Genomic DNA, 22,455 nt, shown 5'->3' on the forward strand with positions numbered 1-22,455 from the left:
CCTCCCACAGATGATACTTCAGGGTATATCCCTCAATGGAAATACTGTGAATATACATAGCCCCATAAGCACAAAATATATCCAAACTAAACACAATCTACATGTGCATCTATTTATGATAAACACTCATCCAACTCATAAAACAATAGTATGCAATTCATATAGAATATAGTATGAAAAATTGAATACATTTCTACTCCTATCCCATGCTTTAGAAATATTTTCAGAAAAGGCAAAAATATCAAAAAAGTTTTCAATTATAGCAATCTGAATTCATATCAAAGTAAAATATGCAAAGCCTTGAAGGTAAAAAGTAAATACTTAAACTGCAGAAAAATCCCATTACTGACATTGCAATATTAATTTTGGGGTCATGTTCAAAATCTAGTGTGATAAAATTTCAAGTGTAGTCATTTCTTTATTACGGTCACGTTGAGTATGACGTAATGACGCAGGCTAAACGTGTATTTATGTATCCTATTATTATTTTTTAAAGGTAAGGTTTCATTAAAGGAATTTCGCTGTAAAATAGCTTAATGAAATCCATTAATTAAACACTTTATGCAAAAAAAAAAGAAAGAGAAAAAACAGAAAAGAAAAATGCGCATGTATTTCCGGGACACGTCAACCAAGCCGCTACGCAGACGTCACAGCTCCAGCCAGCAGCTGCACAGTCGCCACAGGACAATATTTTCATAAACCATGGAGACTTTATACAGTATACCGTTTTCTGTGCTTGAATGTCCAAATATAAAACTGAAGAAACCGTCATGGCTGCATATGCCGTCGGCTATGACGGTGTATGCGGTCGTTATTGTGTCCTACTTTCTCATCACTGGAGGTAAACGGACCTGCTAAGCTAAGACTGCTAACTAGCTTACTTCTCGTTTAATCTACGACATATGCTCTTTCTTTTAATGTAAAAAGGGCGGATAGATAAAGGCTTTGGTTGCACTTGTAAATCAGCTTCTTATAGCTCACAAGTAGGCTGTTACCATAGTAGACGAGAGAGGAGGCTAACGTTACAGCTAAGCTAAGCACCAGACACTAATTGAATGCATCTTTGTCATTTTTTCTAAACTGATAGTCTAAGTGCAACAGTGAGAAAGTGTAGGTTTTTCTTCTAATTGTGTTGTTGTCGTCGTTTTTAACATTACAATTTGTCTGCACATTGAGTTTAAACACTGCTCTAACTCTGACTGAAAGTTGTTCTACAGTCTGATTGATCTGTAATCAATGACTTTCTATCGACACTACAGGAATCATCTACGATGTCATAGTTGAACCACCAAGTGTGGGTTCAATGACTGATGAGCATGGACACCAGCGGCCGGTGGCCTTTCTGGCATACAGGTATGTCAGAGGCAGTCCTGAACGTCTTGCATCTCACTAAACTTGAACTATAAAGTAGCTGCATATTGTACAAGTAAAGCATAGTTAATGCAAGTTTACTTGTTTTACAGAGTAAACGGCCAGTACATTATGGAAGGACTGGCTTCAAGTTTCCTCTTCACAATGGGAGGCTTGGGCTTCATAATCCTGGACCGTTCCAATGCACCAAACATTCCCAAACTCAACCGCTTCCTGTTGCTCTTCATTGGGTTTGTTAGCGTGCTCCTCAGCTTCTTCATGGCAAGAGTGTTCATGCGCATGAAGCTGCCGTAAGTCAATACTTGTCTCCCACAAAAGATCTAGATGTGTATCTTTGCCTATTTAAACAGCAATCTGTTTGTTTTTGATAATTGCAAATGATAGTCTGCAGTTCTACTACTCTCACATTTTTGTAGTTCTTTGGTCAGTCTTTACAAATAAGTTTGCTTTTTTTTCAGTGGATACCTCATGGGCTAAAAGCGCAGACAACACGCATCATTTGACAGATGATTTGGATGGACAGAAGGCATCATAAATAAGGTGGAAGAGGGCCAAACAGGCAGTAAAAAAATATGGATTAACTCAACCTTTGATATAACCAACAACAATTAAGGACTGAAAGCACTGACCTTGCTCAAGAAAATAGTCCCGGCTGTACTGACAGTCTGACACTGGCTGTGTCTTATTTGTAATCAGTGACCTCCTTTCCTCTCCTTTTCTCCCTGTGCAGTGTTAAATTCAACACTAATGCTTATCCTCTATATTGCCACATGCATTACTGGCACATCATTACCAGATGTGTTGTTTCTTTGATAAAACCAGGAAAACTGCAAAACTCATTGTTTTCAGTATGTTTAATCTAGAGGACACAATTTTCATTTTACTGACAACCTGGAAATATTATGCAGTAGGAGAAAATGTCTCAGAAGAAAAAGGAAAGGAAGTCACTGGACATAATTGGGATGGAGCCATTGATTTGGAATTGATTAGCACTGTAAATCATTTAGAGGGGACTCTCAATACTGTTTAAGTTGTTTGTTTTTTGTAAAGCAGTTCTTGAAAATGCCTTGAACCTGTCACAGTTGCATTTTTGTACGAGATGGTGAAATAAATCTTCCTTTTCAGAGTTCCTTGCAGTTGTCTTATGTATGTGAATTGTCAACTATCAAACTAATTTAGGATTAATTTCTACTGTAAAAGTTTACAATATTGTATTAAGAACAAAATTGGACAAGGAGTAACATGACTCCCTAGTGTTTAGTAGCCTGTTTCATATACACTACTTTGGCAACATAATTTGACCTCCAGAAGGTGGCGCTATAGACCGACCAAGCAGAGTTTTGTGGTCAGCTGCATTACATTAAAAAGTAACTAAAGGCCACTACTGACAGCCTCAAAATACAGATCTTTTGCCAATCATATGTTCATAGAAATAAATTAGTCATTGTTATCCATTCTATGCTCCAAAGTTACTAGGTTATAATTATCTTATGGTAATTGTAGATTGTACAGTTAAAAATACTATAGTAGAAATTAGTTACTTGCTCTTAGGTCAAAACTACAGACTAGAAACACTAAGAGCAAACTAAGATCTACATGGCTCTTCATAGTTATTACTATAAGGCTTAACACTAAGCAGCACACCCCATTACATATGCTAAGGACTGCTGAGCATGATGAAAACACCATCTGTTACCGTCTGCAGGTAATGGGGTTGTTTAAGACATAAACATATATTCTGGTTGAGGGAAGGACTAACATTGTGTTTTTCCAGCTGTGTTGAACATGTTCAGTGTTACATGTTTATACTGTATGAGAGCATTACTAAGCATTATTAGTCATTACTTTCGAAAATGACACTGCACTCATGCAAGACGGGAAAAAAATTCAAATATGGAGAAAGAAATGTTTGCACCTTTTGGTCCAATGTAGTATTTAATGATAAAGCCAAGCTTCCATCATGACAAATGTGAATCCCACAGCTTTTAATGACAACTAGAGCTGTGCTCTACTATACAAGTACACATGGGAGATGCAGTTCACTGTACTTCCCAGGGTCCAAATACTGTACACGGGATGCTACAGAGATATTACATTACAAAAATTCAAGCTTAATCAATGCTGAAAATAATTAGGAAATTGAAGTAATGGAATTGCTTACCACTACTTACAAAAATTATAAATATTGCACAACCACTAGGAAAGCCGTCTTAAAGTGCAGTACCCTAAACACTGTCACTTCAATCTATAGCACAATGCTCCTCTTAATATACATATTTAAACCACAAGCTATAAAGATCCTGTGTATGTTGTTTAATTTTAATTTAAAAGTGTTTAGTCTACTTTTACAAGATGCTATACCAAAACTGCACTGCTCTTTTCTTCTCCATAGAAAAATATTTGCTTCATTTTTCCACTCCATCATACCAATTTTTCTAAAATGCATTCCTTTTTCTTCCCCCTCATCTAAGAACCAATTGTCAATGAGAGTAAATAAATATGTATGACTGGAGACAAAAACAGCCACATAAAATCAAATATTTGGTCAGTCCTTCCTTCATTGTTGTGGGCTGCCTGATGGTTTAGTATACTGGATGGCACTTTCTTCACACACTGTGATGAGTAGGCCTAATGCCTCCTGTCTGTCTCTCCACATTATGGAGCATGTTCCGAGACTTTGGTCAACTATGTGTCTCCTGAGACTTAAGAACATTTTGATCTTTTTTTTTTTTTTTTAATATTCACCATAGATGTGCAGTACTCCACTCCATTTGTTTTTCTTTAGGCACCAAAGGGTCTGTCTTACTGAACGCTCTACAAGTAAACTCTTTTTGGAAACCATGTCCAGTCTCTGTTAATGAGGAACATGGGAACATTGGTAAATAATTGCAGACTTGTCAAACAGTGTCCATGCTTGTTTGGTTGCGACAGAGTGGGATAAGATTGAAAACCAACAGAATATACTCAGTAGAGCTACTTTCCACTTTCATGTGGTGAATAATACACATGCATTTCATTCAAGTTGGCCTCCTAGAAGGCAGCGATTAGGGTCAGAATTTCCCCTTGTGCATCAAAGTAGAATCGCATGCAATATTTAGTTTAATTCAATACAAATAATATTGTTCCATACCTTCAACTACATTGGGACAATGATTAAAATCAGGAAAGCAGTATTTTAATGTTAAAGCCATTAAGACAACATTTTATGATTGACATGTACATGTTTTGATCCCTGAAAATCACAGTTAAGTGAATGTTGGCATGTCACGCAACAAGTGGCATAATTCCTCAGTGTAGTTTAAAAAAAAATACCTGAGAAGAGACTGCAATCACGTAGATATACAGCATATAACATCATTAATCATTTTAAAAACATTAATTGGATTACGTGTTAAGGCACCACTGTTTTTATACCTATACACCTATAAAGTTTATAGTGTCTGTTATCACATAGACAGAATATGTTGGGTCACTTCAGTGCTTTGACTGTTAAGACCTGGGGCGTTTGCTTTGTTTGGTTTGCTCATGGGCTCGTTGACCGCTCCCTCTGCTGTGCACGGACCCATTTTGAGACTGATGTCCATTTTCATCAGTGGGCAGCTTGGGATAAAACCATGAACAAATAGAATTGAAGTGAAAATCAGTGGAAATTGAGGAAATCTAGACAGATCTTTTGTACTTTCTGCATCAAAACACATGACTATTATTTATTTTCCCTCTGAATTGAAAGATTTGATGGGCTACTCATTGGGGAATAAGTGAAATAAAAAATGTAGTGTTCTGATAATCAGCAGAGTTAAACTTACCTTTCTTTTACCGCTGTCGTTCTCTACACTCAATAAGTTGGAAGACTTCAAGCCTAATGCTGCTTCAATTTCTGGAAACAGACAACATAGCACACATGATTGAGAGCTCTTTCAGCGACTGTACGCGATCATCATACACCCTCGTTTTTTAAACAGTGAGTAAGCCAGAGTAGGCTCAGCCAGTTTGAGCATCACCATCATGCAGAGCACAATGAGACAATGTTAAGTACCTGTGAGAATGTGGTCGATTTTCTCCACCACCAGGTCCGCGTCCTCCGTACTGAAGCACATTGGGGGCTTAAATTTGAGCACGTTGCGATGAGGTCCGTCAGCACTAAGGAGGATGTGTTGTTCCTTTAGCCTGGGACAAAAGAAGAATTATTTTGCACTCTGAAGGAGGTCGAGTGATTTAAAATGGCAAAATGGCCAGTAACAGGCCTTTTCTTCACAGCAGGAAGAGCACAGGTGTTACTAATAACATTAACGATGGTTCTGTTTCATGCTGGTGTCCAGAAAGCCACAGAGCTCAACTAAATGTACAATGAAAATGTCTACTGTGGGAAAAAAATGTATTGCAGTGAAAACATTTTGTTTCTAAAATGCTGAGCTGATGTTGACTCTTGATGTCAGATATTGAGAATTCAGCTGTATCCTTCATATGACTGATATGAAAATTCAGTAAAATCTTCAGATCATGTTTTTTTTTATCACTCCTTGTAATAAGGAGTAAGTAGAAAAGTCATAAAATACCTCTAATCTTTTAGTCCAATCATGCATCACAGAACCTAAGAGTCAGGTTTTCAGTACATTGGAAGTACATTATTGTGATTTAATTCATGAACACACCTTTTTAACCACAGGAGGAACGACCAATAAGCTAATTAGATACAAGTCCAATATGTGTGAAACCAGACTGAGTGATGTCATAATTTATAAATGGCTTAATATGCTGGTATTGATTTCAAAGGGTGTATATGAAATTTTCTACATAAATGAAATATAATTCATAGGTACTAACAAGAAGACTATAATGAGCCCAAACTTCAATTATACACAAGAGTGTATGTGATGCAACTTTTACATTTCCACTTTATTAACCCCCCATAAGCTGACATTCCTTTTATGTGATGAAAGATTGTTTCCAGTGTACCATAACTATCATAACATTGGAACTAGAAGCTCAGGTTTGGAGTCTTGTAAATACAGTGTCTGTTGTGAAATATCATTACAGAAGCATAGCGTCTGAGACATAAAAGAGAGGAGCAGATGAGGTGTGCCTTAAATACTACCTCTGAGGAATTGAGGAAGGTATGAGGCGTGGTATTTGTTCATTAATCTGAGTTGTGACATTTACACTTACTTATATATGACTTCCTGGGCCTCTGCTGTAGCAGGAGTGAGCTTCAACCTGTCCCTCACAAGCTCCATCCCAACAAACAGACCACAACCCCTGCAGGATTTTGGACAAAAATTAATTTTTTTTAGTTTTTCTTTCTTCACAACCACAGGAAAATCTGGATCACCGTAATCAATTGAAACCTTTAAAGTTAAAATGTATTCCTAGTGACATGTTTTGTGCAGCAGTGCAACAATTGACGTCAAGAACTGGGCATTTAGCATGAGCACTAGTCACTATGACATAAAAAGTTAAGTGTATTAACTCTAAATCCAAAGTAAATATGTCACAAAATCGCCTACAATGTTTAACTGTCCATCACTGAGAAGTGCTGTGCAAATGCTTCACTGCAAGAGCAGCTGATGCCAAAATATCTATTGTAGAGTCACTGAATTACTGTAGCTGTGTGTGTGTGTGTGCGTGTGTGGTTGCTCACCTGATATCTCCGACCAGTGCATGCTTCTCTTTCTGCTTTTCCAGCAGATTGGTCAGGTATCCCCCCACACGCAGTGCATTACCCTGGAGATCTTCTTTCTCAATCACGTCTAGGACGGCTAGACCGATGGCACACGACACTGGGTTACCACCAAACTGAGAAATTTAAAACCCGCACACAGAGGAAAGATTACACCAAGGTTAGCTTTACACCAGCTAAGAAATCTACTTCTGGGAAGACGAGCCAATTTGCATTAAACATATAGCAGACTTGCTAATGTCAGATGAGAAGTCATAACAACAGACTAAATGATAAACAAATGCTTCAACACATTCAACTCCACTACTTTTTGTGACAGGAAAAGATCCAAACTGCTGCAAACTACCTGAAAAAATATGACAAGAAACTCTAATATTTGCATTATTATCCCAACGTTTCCTTTCACAGGAAATAACTGTAATCTGAGACTGTCAATGCAAGAAAAGAAAAAAAAAACTGGCTTGAACAGAATGTATTTTTCCACGTAATCTGGAAAACAGATGTGTTGATGCGCTTAGCAAATATGGACAAGAACTTTATGTCAAGGATGAGGTCAGGTCAGTGACATTTCTGCTCAGATTCAAAGAAAAGGCAAAGATGAATGTGTTGTCAGGAATCTGTTTTTGTCTGTTTGTAATAGCTACACAATAAGCTACATAAGAAAAAAAGGAAAAAGTGGAACATTTAATATCAACAATACAGTTAATATGTTGCAGAGGGCTGGTAAAAACTTTTACTTTTTATTATATCACTTGCATAATCATATAATACACTTACTGTGTTGAAATACTCCATTCCAGATGTCATGAAGGCCTCTGCCACCTCTTTGGTAGTGACCACACATGACATGGGGTGGCCGTTGCCAATTGGCTTTCCCATTGTGACAATGTCAGGCACGAAGTCTTCTCCCTGAAGCTGGAAGGCCCAGAATTTGGAGCCAACACGCCCGAAACCCACTTGGACTTCATCAGCGATGAAAAGGCCCCCAGCCTTACGGACATGTCTGCAGAGGGCAGAAGAATCCAGAGGCACAGTATTAATCTCAAATGACTCACTCAACCAGGCACAGGCTCACATGAAACAGTGCACCAGACACAAGAGGTTTCTCTATAGAGTACATTCTCAAGAAGCACGTGCCTTGCGCAATTATTGTGAATCCATTCATTTGGAAACATTAAATACAGGTGCTACAATGTTGTCAAAGGGTGTGTACTTTTGTTTATTGCTTAAGGCATTTTTGGCAGTATGCAAAAAAAAAGTACACTCTACACGTGCTTAACTTGGCCTCAACACGTGCTTAACATACTTTGCATTCAGTAAATCATGTCACAATGACAGCTCTCTGCATTTTGCTCATACTTAGCTGATTTTGAGTAGCAAAGAAAAGACCCTATAGTACAATAACCCTCAGTATGAACATGAATGAATCTGCTCCATTTTTTGGGTACATACTTTGCCACTTGTTGGAAGTAGCCCACAGGGGGAATGACTTGCCCACCACAACTCTGCAATGACTCGGCAATAAAAGCAGCAATCTGCACAAGAGAAAAACAGATCAGGTCCAATCCAGATCCGGGCTGATTAAATGGGAAAGAGGAGGAGTCCTGGCATCTTTGACCTGTAGACTTTCCTCTTTCATAAGTTCACTGTTCAACCAAAAGAGAAGCCCTTACAAAATGTTTGGGGCAGAGGTTAATGTAGGTCACTGTGGAGAAAAATTAACATTTCTTGACAGTTCTGTATTTTATAAGATCAGCATGGTGCAATATACAATGTATCACAGAAAGAGGTGAATTTGTTACTGTGCAGTCATTATTCATTTTGGTTTCTTCCTCTTGACGCACATCTGCAACAAGTTCCATTAGAAACTGCAAAAGTCATTCTGTATAATCTCTGGGTTGAAATCCCGTCCTTCTTGCCACTGGAAGCATGGAGCACGGTTGTGCTTTTGAACACTGGATAAAGAGCCAACAAGCTTGCACATTAAGAGTCCCTACACAAGGTTGGATCTGGTATTTGACCCTTTACGTCCAAGTCTTTGGCCTGAACCTGAGAATTTGGAGAAACAGTGAAAGAGGAGAGAGGGGGGAGAAAAAGGGGAAAGGCGGAAAATCACATGAGTACTTGTAGATAAAACAAGGCAACTCATACAGTAGACGCCAGTTACCATCCATGGAACCCAGGGCTTTATTGTAAAATAATTGTGTGGGTCCTGTATTATTGACATCTACACTATCATGGACTTCAATCTGTAAGGCAAGTGACGAGTAACACCAAATTTCTGGAATAAAAAAAAACTTCAGAAAACACATCAAACCATCAATACATGTGACCATACTGTGTGCTACAACAGTATCACACACAAACTGTACCTTGCCTCCTTTCTCATGGGCTTTGTCTATGATGCCTTTGACGTCATCTGCATATGCTGTTGCAGGATCAGGGTGGTTCGCTCTGTATTTACCTCTGTATACATCTGGGCTCGGGGCCTGTGAAGGGGACAAGACATTGAGATGATTACTAAAACAGATTCACCAACCACATGCTATATATACTAACTCTGTAATTTATTGAGAAGAAGCGGCAACGTTAAGTATACTAAAAGAGAATTCAGGCAAAAGAAATTGAAATAAATTGTGCACAGTAGTGAGACAGCTCCAGCAGCATCTCAGAAAACAGTCATTTAAACAAAAGTATTTATTTCCCTGGAACACGTCAAGAGGACGCCTCCCTCTGGCAGTGTTTCAGGCACGTCCAACTGATAAGGGACCCTAGGGCAGACCCAGAACACACTGGAGGGATTGCATATCTCTTCTGGCCTGGGAATGCCTTGGGATTTCCCAAGAAGAGCTGGAAGGCGTTGCCAGGTTGAAGGATGTCTGGGTTTCCTTACTCAGTCTGATGTCACTGTGACATGTCATATAAGCTGTAGGTGGATGGATGGATGGATGGATGGACTTTAATTTTGTTACATTTCTAAATGTTATATTAGCAGAGGGTTATTCATCAGAAGATTAATGTGATAAACAAGCACATCTGAGTGGAAAAACTGCAGAGAGGCCAGAATTGTGTTATCATTAGTGTTTACATTTCACTCAGGCTGTTCTGGGGTCAGATATTGGTCAGCCCTTGAAGCAGTAAGCAAAGGCTGCAGTTGCCAGCATCTGAACCACACCTTGATTCCTTTAGTGAACGGTCATTAATAAATTATGCAAGCTGGCGAAAACAGCCCCACCTTTGGTATGTAACACTAGAGCTGGGTATTCCACAAGCTCCCCTATCGAATGCTATCAAGGAACAGAGCAAAGCAAACGTCTGTTTTTAACTTGTCTTGTCACAGGTATCTGTTCACTCTGGAGTCCGTGGGAGGTTTAGTCACTCGAGCTTAAAGGTGCCCTATGGTGTTTTCTTGGAAACAAACACATGTATAGTGTTACTCACCAAACTGCATTTTGAGTATCTTACACACCTAAGAAGTATGTGTGTGACACATGTCCGTCCCTTTAAATATTGACTAAATAGATACAATGTGTGTTTAACAAATTGATTTTACTAATGAGTAAAACATATTTCACCACCATCAAGCACTTATCTGATTACAGATATTGCAGGAATATGATTTGTAGGAGTGATGTTCATGATTTAACAAAAGAGCTGGAAAAATACTAGAAGCATATTGGTCCCTGCTGACTGTATGGCGGCATGTTGATGCACATTTCTGGCAGCACATCCAGGCAATAAACATCCTGTTCTGCCTGCTTCTAAAGGTAGCCTTCGGGTAAGGTCATGTTTCTTTATGAAAAGTAATGGGAACCTGACACAGTCGTGCAGTAGTTTGAGTCAGTTGTGTTTTTCTCAGAATCTCCTCTACACACGACTGTGGGCTGGAGCTGTTTGCTCAGTAGCAGCCTGCCTTTCAGCTGACTTTCCATTCCTCTCTCTGCCTACTTGATTAAGAATGTATTTCAGGGGCAAAGTAAACCTTTTTTGCCTCTGAAATGAACAATAGTCCCTCCAACTTTTTTTGCTATCTCTTAATTTCTCTCTTTTTCCTTGCTTCATGCATGCACAGGTGGGAACACTTAGTAGCCTGCCAAAGCCCAGTAGAGCAAGTTGAGTCATGGTGTTTTAATAGTGTGTGAACAGGCAGATGAGGAGAGAAAAAGCACTCACCACATGGACAGATTGATTCTGCTCAGCATCTGACAGCTGGTGGAACTTATACGGACTAATGTCAATGAGCGATGAGACGTGGCCGTGGTACGCGCTGCAAACAAAGAAAACACAAGCCAGGGGCCCAATCAGTTCACTCGATTGCAATATAAAGTGGAGGACTACAAATACATGGCTTTATGAAGTCAGAGGCGATACAAAGTACTCTAGATAACCACACTTTCACCACTCGTTATTGTTCTTCTTGCTCATGTGGCACAGCATTGGAGGTGTTTTTGAACAATCACCAAGCAGTATCACTTACTTTTCGAGGGTGATGATATCTTTGTGGCCTCTGTACTGACGTACTAGACGAAGGGCCAGGTCGTTGGCTTCAGATCTGAAGTTCAAAGGGGCAAGGGTTACTTTCAGTTACTTAATCACCACAAAATACACAGGCGAAGTCACCAACACGTCAGACACAGTTTGACGTTTCACTTCCAGTTATGAGTGCATATGAGGTAATAAATGGTAATTAAATCGAGACATAAAACATAATCATGAAGCTATAAAATATAATACTAGAGTTATAATTCAGGAGTGTATGGCTCTCCCCTTTTCTTTTTTTTTTTTAAATAAGCAATATTATTTGTGCCTAATGGGAACACAAAAACATTTTTATACATCCTTATGCAACTTCAGACATGTTGTTTCAGACCAAATTGGTTCACAAATGTTCCCACATCAGAGCTTAACATAAATAATGTTTTAGTCCAATGCAGCAAACACTGTGTCAGCTTTATAACTTCTCTAAAAGCATTTATTTCCCTTCCACTAATAAATAATCTGTCTAGTCTACGCGTATCAGGGTCATCATCTACAACGTTATTACCTTAGACCAGATCAATCCTGCTCACACTGTGGGACTCCAGCAAGTGGTGTTAATAAGTAAACACTCCAGTGCTGGTTCATATTAGGATGTCCATATCAAGGCTTAAAAAGCTGATCATGCATTTTAATATGCGATAATTATTTCATTTGAAAGTCTAGACACTTCCTAGGAGCACTGATCTGGGACTTTCACCTTTATTGTAACTTTTAAGGTGTTGTTAAATAGACTGATACTGATGTTGTTCTTCCTCAATCATAGCAACTGTCAGACTTGAAAATCCAGACTAATGGAAGGCTGAGTTTGTGGAGGAGGTTCTGCTCTAACAATTTTCTTTTATCTCTAAAAATGTGCGTTGTTTTTCATTGATTACAATGAGTCTGATAGCCGTATATGATTGGACTATAACCTTTTATCTTGCAATGTAGTGTTCACAACAATTTGCCACAAAGCTTTATTGCTCCTCTTGTGGATGGTCCACAGTTAAAGTTCAAGGAGATACAAGACCAGACATGAATCAAACGGCTGACTGCATCTGTCAATCAATAAACCTACAGTATCTGTATTGTGCGTTCATAATTAGCCCTTAGGTCCACGACTAAGTAAAAAACAAGTCTGGCTCTAGGATCTTTCTTTCCTGACAAATATGAGACATACCCAGAGTTGACAAAGTAGCACACAGACAGCTTGTTAGGCAGTGTGGCTTGCAGCCTCTGGGCATACAGCACAAGGTTGTCGTGCAAGAAACGTGAGTTGGTGTTCAGTAGTTCCATCTGCTGAGCTCCTGCTTTCACCACATCTGGGTGACTGTGGCCCACTGAGAGATCAAGGAAAGGATGAACACAGGATTAAAGCTGGTCCTCACGTTAAGGAAAAAAACACACTTTCCAGCGAGTCATTACATCATCTCACTGTAATTTGTGGTCCAAAGTAAACAGAACATGATAACTGATATTAAAGGCACATAATTGGAGGCTACATTCTGAAATTAAAGAGTGTTGGATGTGGTAGCTCAGAAAACATCCTGCTTTACATTCCTGTCTCCATGCAATAGTGCAGCTTTAGTCACTTCATATCAGGTGTATATTTGTCAAGTCATTTTGCTCATGCTTTCAAGCGAAAACAGAGCCTAAAATATGTCAAGCGCCTCTAGTGTTTATTCCAAATCTGCCTACCTGTAAGAGAGAGCAAATCTCTTGTGTAATTTCTGGTGGAAATTACAACATCCAAGTGGTATAAAAACAGAACTGATGTGCTGAACATATTTTTCTACTCACGAGTGTTTGCATGTGTGTGTGTGTGTGTGTGTGTGTGTGTGTGTGTGTGTGTGTGTGTGTGTGTGTGTGTGTGTGTGTGTGTGTGTGTGTGTGTGTGTGTGTGTAACTGTGTGTTTACCATGGGCCACATTGTTGATGCAATCCAGGTAGCGCTGTCCATTTTCGTCATACATGTACTGGCCTTTGGCTTGCACAATCTTGATCGGGTCATGGCTGAAGAAAATCTTGCAAGATGGCCTATAGAGGAGTAATAGTGGCATGGGTGCAAGTGCCTTTCACTCTACACTACAGTTTTTATGCAGAATAGATAAACGTGGCATAAATGCTTAGAAATATATATCATAAGTAGCAAAAAGTGGTTATGCAATGCACAAATGAACTGTAATTGCAGTATTGCATGTTTTCAATCCTGTGACAAAGTATTTCAAATCCAAATGAAATGACACTATTCAAATTTGATCTAAGCTTATCAATATAACTAATACATATAAAATAAATAGACAACATATTAGGTCGAACACATCCAAAGTCTTAAGTTTCAACTAAGTGTGTGTCTAAAGGATGTCTCTAGATAAAGGACAGGAGGATTTTTTTACTTCCATTTTTTCAGTACAGTTGCTGAGATGTTACAGCCATTGCTCAACATCTGTCATCCTTATTAGCAACTTTGTGGCGTAACAGAACAGCTGAATGTCAATTATCTTACCCAATGTGCTTCTTCCTCAAGTCGAGAGTTTTCTTTTTATCCATTTTTTCCACAGACATCCTGATGTTACCCAGCTGGAGGACGACGCACACTCTTTCCTCCCCGCTGACTCGTAGATGATCTGCTCGAGCATAAGCAGCCCGGCTTTATACACGTGCGCACAACGACACACAGAGCCGCGGCTCGTGTAGCTCCCTCGTGCTGCCACCTACAGCTATAACAACCTGCAGGTGCTGTGAGTGGAGAAGCGAGTAAAGCCCATTAACAGCTATGCACTGTGCTGTTTCAAATACTCCCTCTCTCTATGTGTGTGTGTCTAAGTAGTACATTTAAAGTCTACTAGGCTACAAGTTTGAGGGCGACTTAAGTACTTTATTCTTCTACTCCACGACTTATTCCCGCTTTTGTTAAATAATGGTGCCACTAACTTTACAAGTTTTCAATAGGTTTTCACTATAAATTGTAACTGCTGTAATTGACTGTAATTCTTGATGAACTATAAAATATGACAAGGCAAGTGTAGCCCAAAGCTGGAGGAGGATAAACAGCCACAGAGATTATTCACAAGTTGTTAACTTCCAAATTGTTCCTATATTATAATAAATTAGTTATCAACCATTTATAGCATCTTATTGTGACCCAAGCAGCTGTACATTGCAGGTTAAGATGAAGAAGATATATATAAAACCTATGGGTTGCAACAAACAGCAGTAGGAGTCAGTAACAGTATTATGCACGTGTTCCTCTTTTGTATTATATTAAAACAATATTTTTGAATGCAGAACTTCCACTGAAAGTAAGTGTATTTACTTTATTAGTAAATATTTTACTATATTAGTAAATGCACTCATGGATGCTGAATCCTGCCATATTTTAATTTTTACTTTAATCCATTCTTGTAAAAAAAAAAATCCTTTTACATAATGTATGTGCATTTGTCATTTGTAACTGATTTGTGTTTTACCCGGCTTGTAACTACACAAACACACAGCTACTACTAAACTGCTAAAATGCACAAAGAACACATGCAAAAGTCGTATTTTTGCAGTAATTGCATCTATGTCTCCAGTGTATATAGCTGTGTATGTGCAACATGCATTAGGGTTATAAAGTGATAAGCACCAATAAAGGCAAGTCTGTTGTATGATGTATTTGAAAGACTGTGTTTATTTGGCTCCAACAGTACAGTCAAATGAAATGTCATCTTGAAATATAGTAGTGTTTGAACAAAATGGTCTTCAAATAAACTTTAATCAAGTGGGTAAAAAATTAGAAATACAAATGCAGAACAGAAACTGAACACACACCACAACCAAATCAGTCACAAAGTGGATGTTGCTTTGCATGTTTGCACCTGTACTTAGACTGCATTTGATTTTGGATATAATGTGGCAATACTTATTTCAGTAAGGCTGTCGTGCATTGGAGGATGACAGAAGAGACGAGAATCTTTCAGCATAATCTAGATGAATAATGCTGATGTGACTAAATTAGTTATACCCCAGCTATTTTAATGAGTGAAATGCGGTTCATGGATGTCTCTTTAGAGGAACATGACTCATGTTTCTATAACACAGATGTGGGATATTAGCGAGTCACTTTGGAACCTCTGACCACCTCTGCTAATGCTGAAACAGAAATAAACCTTTGAAATATTTTGGCACTTCTGCTATTAGCAGAATTTAAAAAAAATCTGAAATCTTAACAAGGAAACACACAACAATCAACCAAAAATAATCAATCAATTAAAAAAATCAATAAAAAAATTAGCTGCACATGCTAAAGATACAGCACCTTGTGAGAACAAATACTGTAACAAAGGCTGGAAATCAAAACACAGAATTAAAAAAAAAAAAAAAACTTTGCAAAAACTTAGTAAATAGTAAGTAATGGAAATACTTAAGTAAAGGGACAGTATCTGAGACAAAAATAAACCAATCAAATTTGAGATTTAATGAAAGGTCCATGTTTACATTTGTTTCTTTGTCTTTTTTCTTCTTTTTTTTATACAGGTAGTGGTATACAGGGTAGCATGATTGAACAAATGGAGCTATACAAATCACAATTATGTGAAATTTGAGCTGCATTTGATGCTACACGCATGAACCAAGGTTTAAATTGCACTTCTTGTCAAATGAGCACACATTTCAACAGTACATTAATAATCCACTATACATATATCAAACTACATTCAATGCAAAGACAGAGAGAGAGAGAGAGAGAGAGAGAGAGAGAGAGAGAGAGAGAGAGAGAGAGAGAGAGAGAGAGAGAGAGAGAGAGAGAGAGAGAGAGAGAGAGAGAGAGAGAGAGAGAGAGAGAGAGAGAGAGAGAGAGAGAGAGAGAGAGAGATAGATAGAAAGAGAGAGAGCGAGAAGAGAAAACGTGAGAAAAAGCTGTGATATTTAACTCCACTATTTGCATTGGCTGGGCCTGTCCAGCATCCAGGCCATCAGTACTTTGTTGTCATAGTTAGCTTTTTGACACACAAAATTAAATAAAAGCAGATGTACTCCATGATAAGGCCTATAAGCTGAAGTTAATGCACAGTGAATACACACGGGTCTGTAATGTGTAAATGACCAACCTCCTTCACTCTGTTCCATTTGCATAACTACTTCATGATCCAAAATTCTTCATATTATCAACAGAGAAGCCGTGGAAACTGACATGAAAAGTCAAAACAACTGAAAGGAATGCTGTTTAGAACCAAAAAAATGCCTTCATTTAAGAAATTATAGAAAAATAAATAATGTACCACTTAAAATACTGAGACAAATACACAAATATATGCACAAAAAAACAACTTACATACATAAAACCCCAACAACAATAAAGAAACCTGTTGTGTAGTTCTTGCCACTGGTAGCGCGCATCAACTAAACTGTTGTTGACCTACTATCAGATAGCACCATTATTATCTATACAGATGTGCATCAATTCCTTATACTGATGAGATGAACTGTACAAACAAAAACCATATGGAAATAAATCCTCTTCAATCCACCTGTGGTTGCTGCTACATCACAACAAAATGTTGGTTTTTCATGTCTGTCCTTACAGTAAGTCACTCATGCATATTTCTAATGTTGAAGAAAACAAGTACCGTGAGTATCACCTTGCATAGCACCTACTATGTCAGAAGGCAATCTGAAAATAATGAACATGAAATGATCAACTGACTGTGGTAAAAAAATAAATGCTGAATTAATCCACTGCTCCTTGTTTTTGCTCCATCTGTTACTGTTATGGAATGTGACAAAACTGGCCACCAGTTAAACTGTAGTTAATCAATGGAAACTGACCTATGAACAGATATGAACAAAGTGAGCTTTTCCTGTGCTGAATACGTGATTTCTATTTCATTTAAGACGATAATTGAGATAAAAAGAGCAGTTTATTCTAACTGAGATTGTCAACATAATCTTCTTTAATATGCAACATCTAAAATACCAGTTATTGTAAATACTGCTCACTTAAATGGGATTGTTGCTTGTTTAGAGCTGAAAGGAACCTCTACACCACGTGAAACAAAACCTTCTGACGCACCTCTAAATCAATGCTTTTTTTTTCAATATATAAGAAACCCATAAGTAATATATTGTGTACATGCAGTGAATTGACAACAATGTACAAATAACATCCCATCATGACAAGTCCAGAGTGGACAAGTAGCATATTTGCTGCTGGATGTGAGCTTCTTCAAAATCATGAGTAAGATCAATGGCTGTACAGTCAAGATGGATGCAATCTTACAGTACACTCAGGTGAAGCTTCAACCTACATCCTGTTTCAACATCCTGTAAAAAATAATGCTTGATTCATATGAAAAACAGTGCGCAATGTGTGTCTTTTCAATACTCACAACTTTCTTTTTTTTTTTTTTTTACACCAAACAAAGCTTACCCTTCTGAAATCAACACCATTCCAGTAATTCAAAATATGATATAAAGTCGTACATTTCTGATAAAGGAATGAATAAAGGCTTGAGGCACCGAAGGCTATTATACACAAAATACAAACAATGTTTAAGAATGAGAGCAAAAAGAAACAAAAAAAATAAAGAACAAAACATGATTGCATTCTATCAACGCTCTCAGTAGACCTCAAAGCGTCGCCTTATAGGAGAGGCAGACGCTCCAGCTGATCTCTATGGAGACCGATGAGACTCTTAGCAACTCTCCTGCAGAATCTATCCCCGTGTTCGGGACTTCCTCTGAACACGGGGATGTCCGATCTCAAATCCGAGCCTAATTTGTTTTCCCAATCAGTGCAGCGAGCCTGCCAAGTTCTCCCCTCTCGTCCCGGAGACGTGTGGCTGTTGGAGGCACCGCACCTGGTGATGATGCTGCGCCACACGAGTGCAACAGTGAAAACCTGCTGATATCATCCCCTCTGCAGGCATCACCCCAATAAAGCAACAATAACCAACACCTTTACTTTCTGGAACTCTTTTCAGGCTACCAGCCATGGCGTGACTCCCTTGGGAAGATTAAAGGAAAGCAAAAGTTACTAATTCAGAGCTCTGGGCTTGTTTTTTTTTGTTTTGTTTTTAACATAAATGTTAGTGTTGTTTTTTCTTTTCTGCAGAAGCCATGATGCAACCACAAAACAGTGACATGTATGTACAATACATATAAATATAGTTTCAGTACACTACTCATGCTTTTGCAAGGTCAGGGGTGCAATGTTCTGTTTGGCACAGTCTTTTTTTTCTTTTTTTTAAAGTCTTTTACAAAATGATGCCGCATGAATGAGCTTGTTGAGACGAAACAACACAAAACACCTAGCGTTTGGTGTTAGAGAGCCAGTCCAGATCCCTTCCTCCACTTCCTCCTCCTCCTCCTCCTCCTACGTCTCCTTTCACCCCCGTGAATCAGGCCGGGCTGCGATGCTCCAGTCTGAGCCATGCAAAGACTAAGAGACAAGTTCTGCTGCCAGCCAAGGATCTGAACTCCACCACGATGTGGATGTGAGAGAGCGGACACACACGTTTGTTTGTTTTTCCACACGGAGATGTGAGTAGAAGCAGCTTAGGGCGTGAAACTCGGGACGGTTATGTCTTTTTCCTTATCATTGTACACATAGACTTCTTTTCTTTTAGATTTATTTTTCCATTAAAAAAACTATAAATACCATAAAAGAAGCATTATTTACAAACTCCATGCGTTTCAGGTTAGAGTGATCACTGCAAGAAAAAAACACAGGAGAGAGAATGACATGAAGGTGGAGATTTTTTCATATTGTTTCATGACTGAGTTGTACAATCTGGTTTGACACAGTGAGAACAGTCACACACAGTCGTTATGACTAATTTGACAGAAAACCCATGCAGACATGGAGGAGCTGAAAATGACATGAAACAAAAACTGACACTGAGTGAGCAAAATATTAGGAGTGAGTACATGAATCACAATCCAACAGTACAAGTCGGATTCCACCTTTCATACACAGTATATTACATATACAAAGACATAAATTATAAAATAAAGTTAAAATTCAGTTTGCAATTTAGACTGGCTCCTAATATTGTGTTCACTCTGTATATCTGTCACTTAAACTTGAAGTTTGAAGTCAAATTCCTCTAATAATACTTATCCTACCTTCTGCCAGCACCCAGGCATTGGTAATCCATCTGGGCCCTGTGTAGAGAAGAGTAGCAGGGAAGAAATAAAAACTATAAGGACTGAAACAGGATTAGAAGGCTTCATGTTATTAGTATTAGTACACACTATGATTAAAAATGTGATACAAACATGAGTAGATTTTATAACACACACAGCAAATGTCAAGTAAAAGTCTAAACTTGAACAAAACAGAAGCAAAAACCAGGACTTTTTAAACAAAAAGCTGCATATTAATTATATTATTATTAATTATATTATTGTCTATACAAGGTGATTTCAGACTGGCTAGCTGTGTGCACATTACTGCTGCTCATTACACTCAATTTATAGGATTTATGGGTTATAAATGTAATGGCTATTTCTCTCTTCCATCTAGTGCTGCTGACTAAACTGTTCATGTCCATGTTGAAATACTAAATTCAACAAATTGATTCTACTGTTAAGTTTACCAGGATCTATAAAATAGTAAGTATGAGTGTTTTTACAATCTTCCATCACACACATGGATATCTTCATAGTATCTCAGAGACCACTGATAAAACCTCACACTAGATGTGCATTATTATTGCTAATAATAATAATAATAATAGTGTTATGATAATATGAATCATATGAAATATTACATGTAATGGCAGCTACAGGTGTGTTCTAAACCATGCAATTAATACATAGCAAAATATATTACATGCAAATAAATATATCAACCCTGCTCTCTGATTTTGTTATAGCGGCCCTGCAGGTTGAGTTTCAAAACATGTAATTGAGTTAGCAGGAAAATTGTGTGCACTATTAGGCACTATAACAAAATCAGTGAGCGTATCTTTGAATTCAAAGCAGCTGGTTCAAGTAAATGAATGTAGATGTAATTTAACGAGGTGTTTGCTCACAACCTTTTCATATATTAAGTATAGTTCATTAGTTTCATTGTCTAAACACGTTTAGTTTCATTGTACTGCAAACTAAAATGACACATACAGTATTTTCTCCCAGAGTCTTACAGCTTCCATGCATTACACATCACTGATTTACATTAGAAACAGAAAACATCATTTAAAATCTAAAAGAAGTAATTCATTTTCTCATCTTAAATCAGTCTGAAGCAAATGTAGATTCTGATTTTCTCTTCTTGTCGTGGTCTGGCCCAATTGGTACAAATACAGGAAGGGAAAAGGGGAGTTAACAGAGTAGAGGAGGGGTCCATGCGCCTGTAGCATGGGTAAACTCATCAGTAAAGGAGTCTGTGTTAGCATCAGGTTAAAGAGGTAAATGTTCCATACAGGAATCAGCTGGAGGAAAAACAGGATTTAGGAAGATTTTTTTACTTCAGTTTTAATCCAGGGAATCAAAGGATTTAGTTAGAGGGATATAAGGATAGATTATATCAATAATCATATGTTTATTCTGTATATTTGACTGATAATAATGTGTATTATTTAAAGAAGGCTGCTTGCGGTCAGGAAGTTAGTGAGATGCTGTGTATGTTGGTGCATGTAGTTTTGTAACAATTCATAAATGTAGTTGTCAAAATGATGTGTGTTCACGTCTACATGCTTGTCAAGCTCTCAAGTCATGCATGGTTTGGATTTTCAGTAATGACTGAAGGTGAGAGGCATGCATGGGTAAGAGGTGGAGGAAAAAGAGAAATACTGTACCAATTGGCATGGGGCATCCAGCCCATCCAGACCTGGCTGCCCTGGTTCCCCCTTTTCACCCTTAAATCCCCGGAAACCCTGTTTGCAAAGATGACCTAGGAGTGTTACTGGGAGAGAGGTGGACGACCTTTAACCCCGGCGTCCATTCACTATGACGGACACGAAAGGGGACGAGGGAGGAGCTGCCCTGTGAGCTTGCTGATACCACAAACCAGCCCAATTACATGTTTTAATTTAATGTCATGTTTTTGTGTCCGAATTTGAGAGTTTCAGTAAAGTAACAGACTTTGTGTTTAAGGTTGCTATGGTATGGTGATATTTTTTCCATCTGAGGGCAGGAAGCTGGGGATCAGTGTAGCCACAGGGCGCTCATCCTTGTTTGGGGACGACAGCTCTACGCAGCTGGGAGGTGGTTTCCAGCTCACAGTTGGGACATACCAATGGGCAGGGTGCATCTAATCCAGGGGCACCCTGTTCTCCTTTCTCGCCCTTAGGCCCTTTTTTGCCCTTCTTTCCCTTCTCCCCCTGTGGATACAACGGTTTGGTCAAGTTAAAATCATTTTTGTGGAACATTTGGGACAGCACTGCTATTAGGAGGGGATTGATTAAAGAAAGGAGGCTACGGTCCACAAAAGGAAAGAGACATGATCAATGTTAGATAGGAGAGGGGTACCAGACACCAGATTGGGTATTCCAAAAACATTCCTCGGGACAGGAAGAGGACAAAAAGGGGTAACAGTACTAGGAAGGAGTGGAAAACAGAGCTAATCAATAAAAGGGTGTCAAGGGCACAAAGGATGAGAAAGACTAGCAGGGAAAAAACCTCCAGAGGGACAAAATTAATCAAATCTATTACAACAGTGACACAGTTCAAACTGTATCCCGTCACATTTGGGTTGGAGTTAGTCTAAAACATTCAGTGCATATGTGAGAGAATAACAAATACACAATAAAACAGCTCCCAATTCATGATTTGGATATGAAATGTAACTTTAAGCTGAGAAATTACAGTATGTGAGAATTACACTTTTTTGGTACCCAATGGCACTTTTAATGGTATTAATTATCAGCAAAGTGTAAAAAAAGAAGTACAATATGGGCTTGTAC

The 22,455-nt window shown here is 38.4% G+C and overlaps 3 protein-coding genes across 3 annotated transcripts in view; 1 reads left to right on the plus strand and 2 right to left on the minus strand.

Annotated features, from left to right (window-relative positions):
- The first annotated feature begins 635 nt into the window (after nt 1-635).
- Nucleotides 636-2,497, plus strand: ostc (oligosaccharyltransferase complex subunit). The gene is made up of 4 exons (XM_062445107.1): nt 636-841; nt 1,260-1,353; nt 1,464-1,661; nt 1,830-2,497. Exons 1-4 carry the CDS (start codon nt 703-705, stop codon nt 1,846-1,848), a joined length of 450 nt encoding a protein of 149 aa, XP_062301091.1. The 5' UTR covers nt 636-702; the 3' UTR covers nt 1,849-2,497.
- A 2,293-nt stretch (nt 2,498-4,790) lies between these two features.
- etnppl (ethanolamine-phosphate phospho-lyase) lies at nt 4,791-14,210 on the minus strand. Its single transcript, XM_062444347.1, has 13 exons — nt 14,073-14,210; nt 13,485-13,603; nt 12,747-12,906; nt 11,526-11,600; nt 11,222-11,315; nt 9,421-9,537; nt 8,501-8,583; nt 7,826-8,051; nt 7,010-7,164; nt 6,538-6,627; nt 5,408-5,538; nt 5,178-5,248; nt 4,791-4,971 (listed from the first exon to the last, which is right to left on the minus strand). Exons 1-13 carry the CDS (start codon nt 14,129-14,131, stop codon nt 4,861-4,863), a joined length of 1,491 nt encoding a protein of 496 aa, XP_062300331.1. The 5' UTR covers nt 14,132-14,210; the 3' UTR covers nt 4,791-4,860.
- A 4,314-nt stretch (nt 14,211-18,524) lies between these two features.
- LOC134006288 (collagen alpha-1(XXV) chain) overlaps nt 18,525-22,455 on the minus strand; it is a 141,896-nt gene continuing 137,965 nt past the window's right edge. Inside the window, exons 35-37 of the mRNA XM_062445374.1 lie at nt 21,349-21,426; nt 19,673-19,711; nt 18,525-18,551 (exon numbers count right to left, since the gene is read on the minus strand). Coding sequence (XP_062301358.1) covers nt 18,525-18,551; nt 19,673-19,711; nt 21,349-21,426 — 144 coding nt within the window. The remainder of the gene's footprint in view (nt 18,552-19,672; nt 19,712-21,348; nt 21,427-22,455) is intronic.

Source organism: Scomber scombrus, chromosome 23, assembly GCF_963691925.1.
Source record: "Scomber scombrus chromosome 23, fScoSco1.1, whole genome shotgun sequence".
Classification (NCBI taxonomy): domain Eukaryota; kingdom Metazoa; phylum Chordata; class Actinopteri; order Scombriformes; family Scombridae; genus Scomber; species Scomber scombrus.

Coding starts and splice junctions, on each gene's coding strand:
- ostc (XM_062445107.1), top strand. CDS start 703: ATGGAGACTTTATACAGTATACCGTTTTCTGTGCTTGAATGTCCAAAT. Junction 842..1,259: donor CTACTTTCTCATCACTGGAG/GTAAACGGACCT, acceptor TCGACACTACAG/GAATCATCTACGATGTCATA. Junction 1,354..1,463: donor GTGGCCTTTCTGGCATACAG/GTATGTCAGAGG, acceptor CTTGTTTTACAG/AGTAAACGGCCAGTACATTA.
- etnppl (XM_062444347.1), bottom strand. CDS start 14,131: ATGTCTGTGGAAAAAATGGATAAAAAGAAAACTCTCGACTTGAGGAAG. Junction 12,907..13,484: donor CATCAACAATGTGGCCCATG/GTAAACACACAG, acceptor TTGATCTCTCAG/TGGGCCACAGTCACCCAGAT. Junction 5,539..6,537: donor GCCCAGGAAGTCATATATAA/GTAAGTGTAAAT, acceptor CTTTTGTCCCAG/GCTAAAGGAACAACACATCC.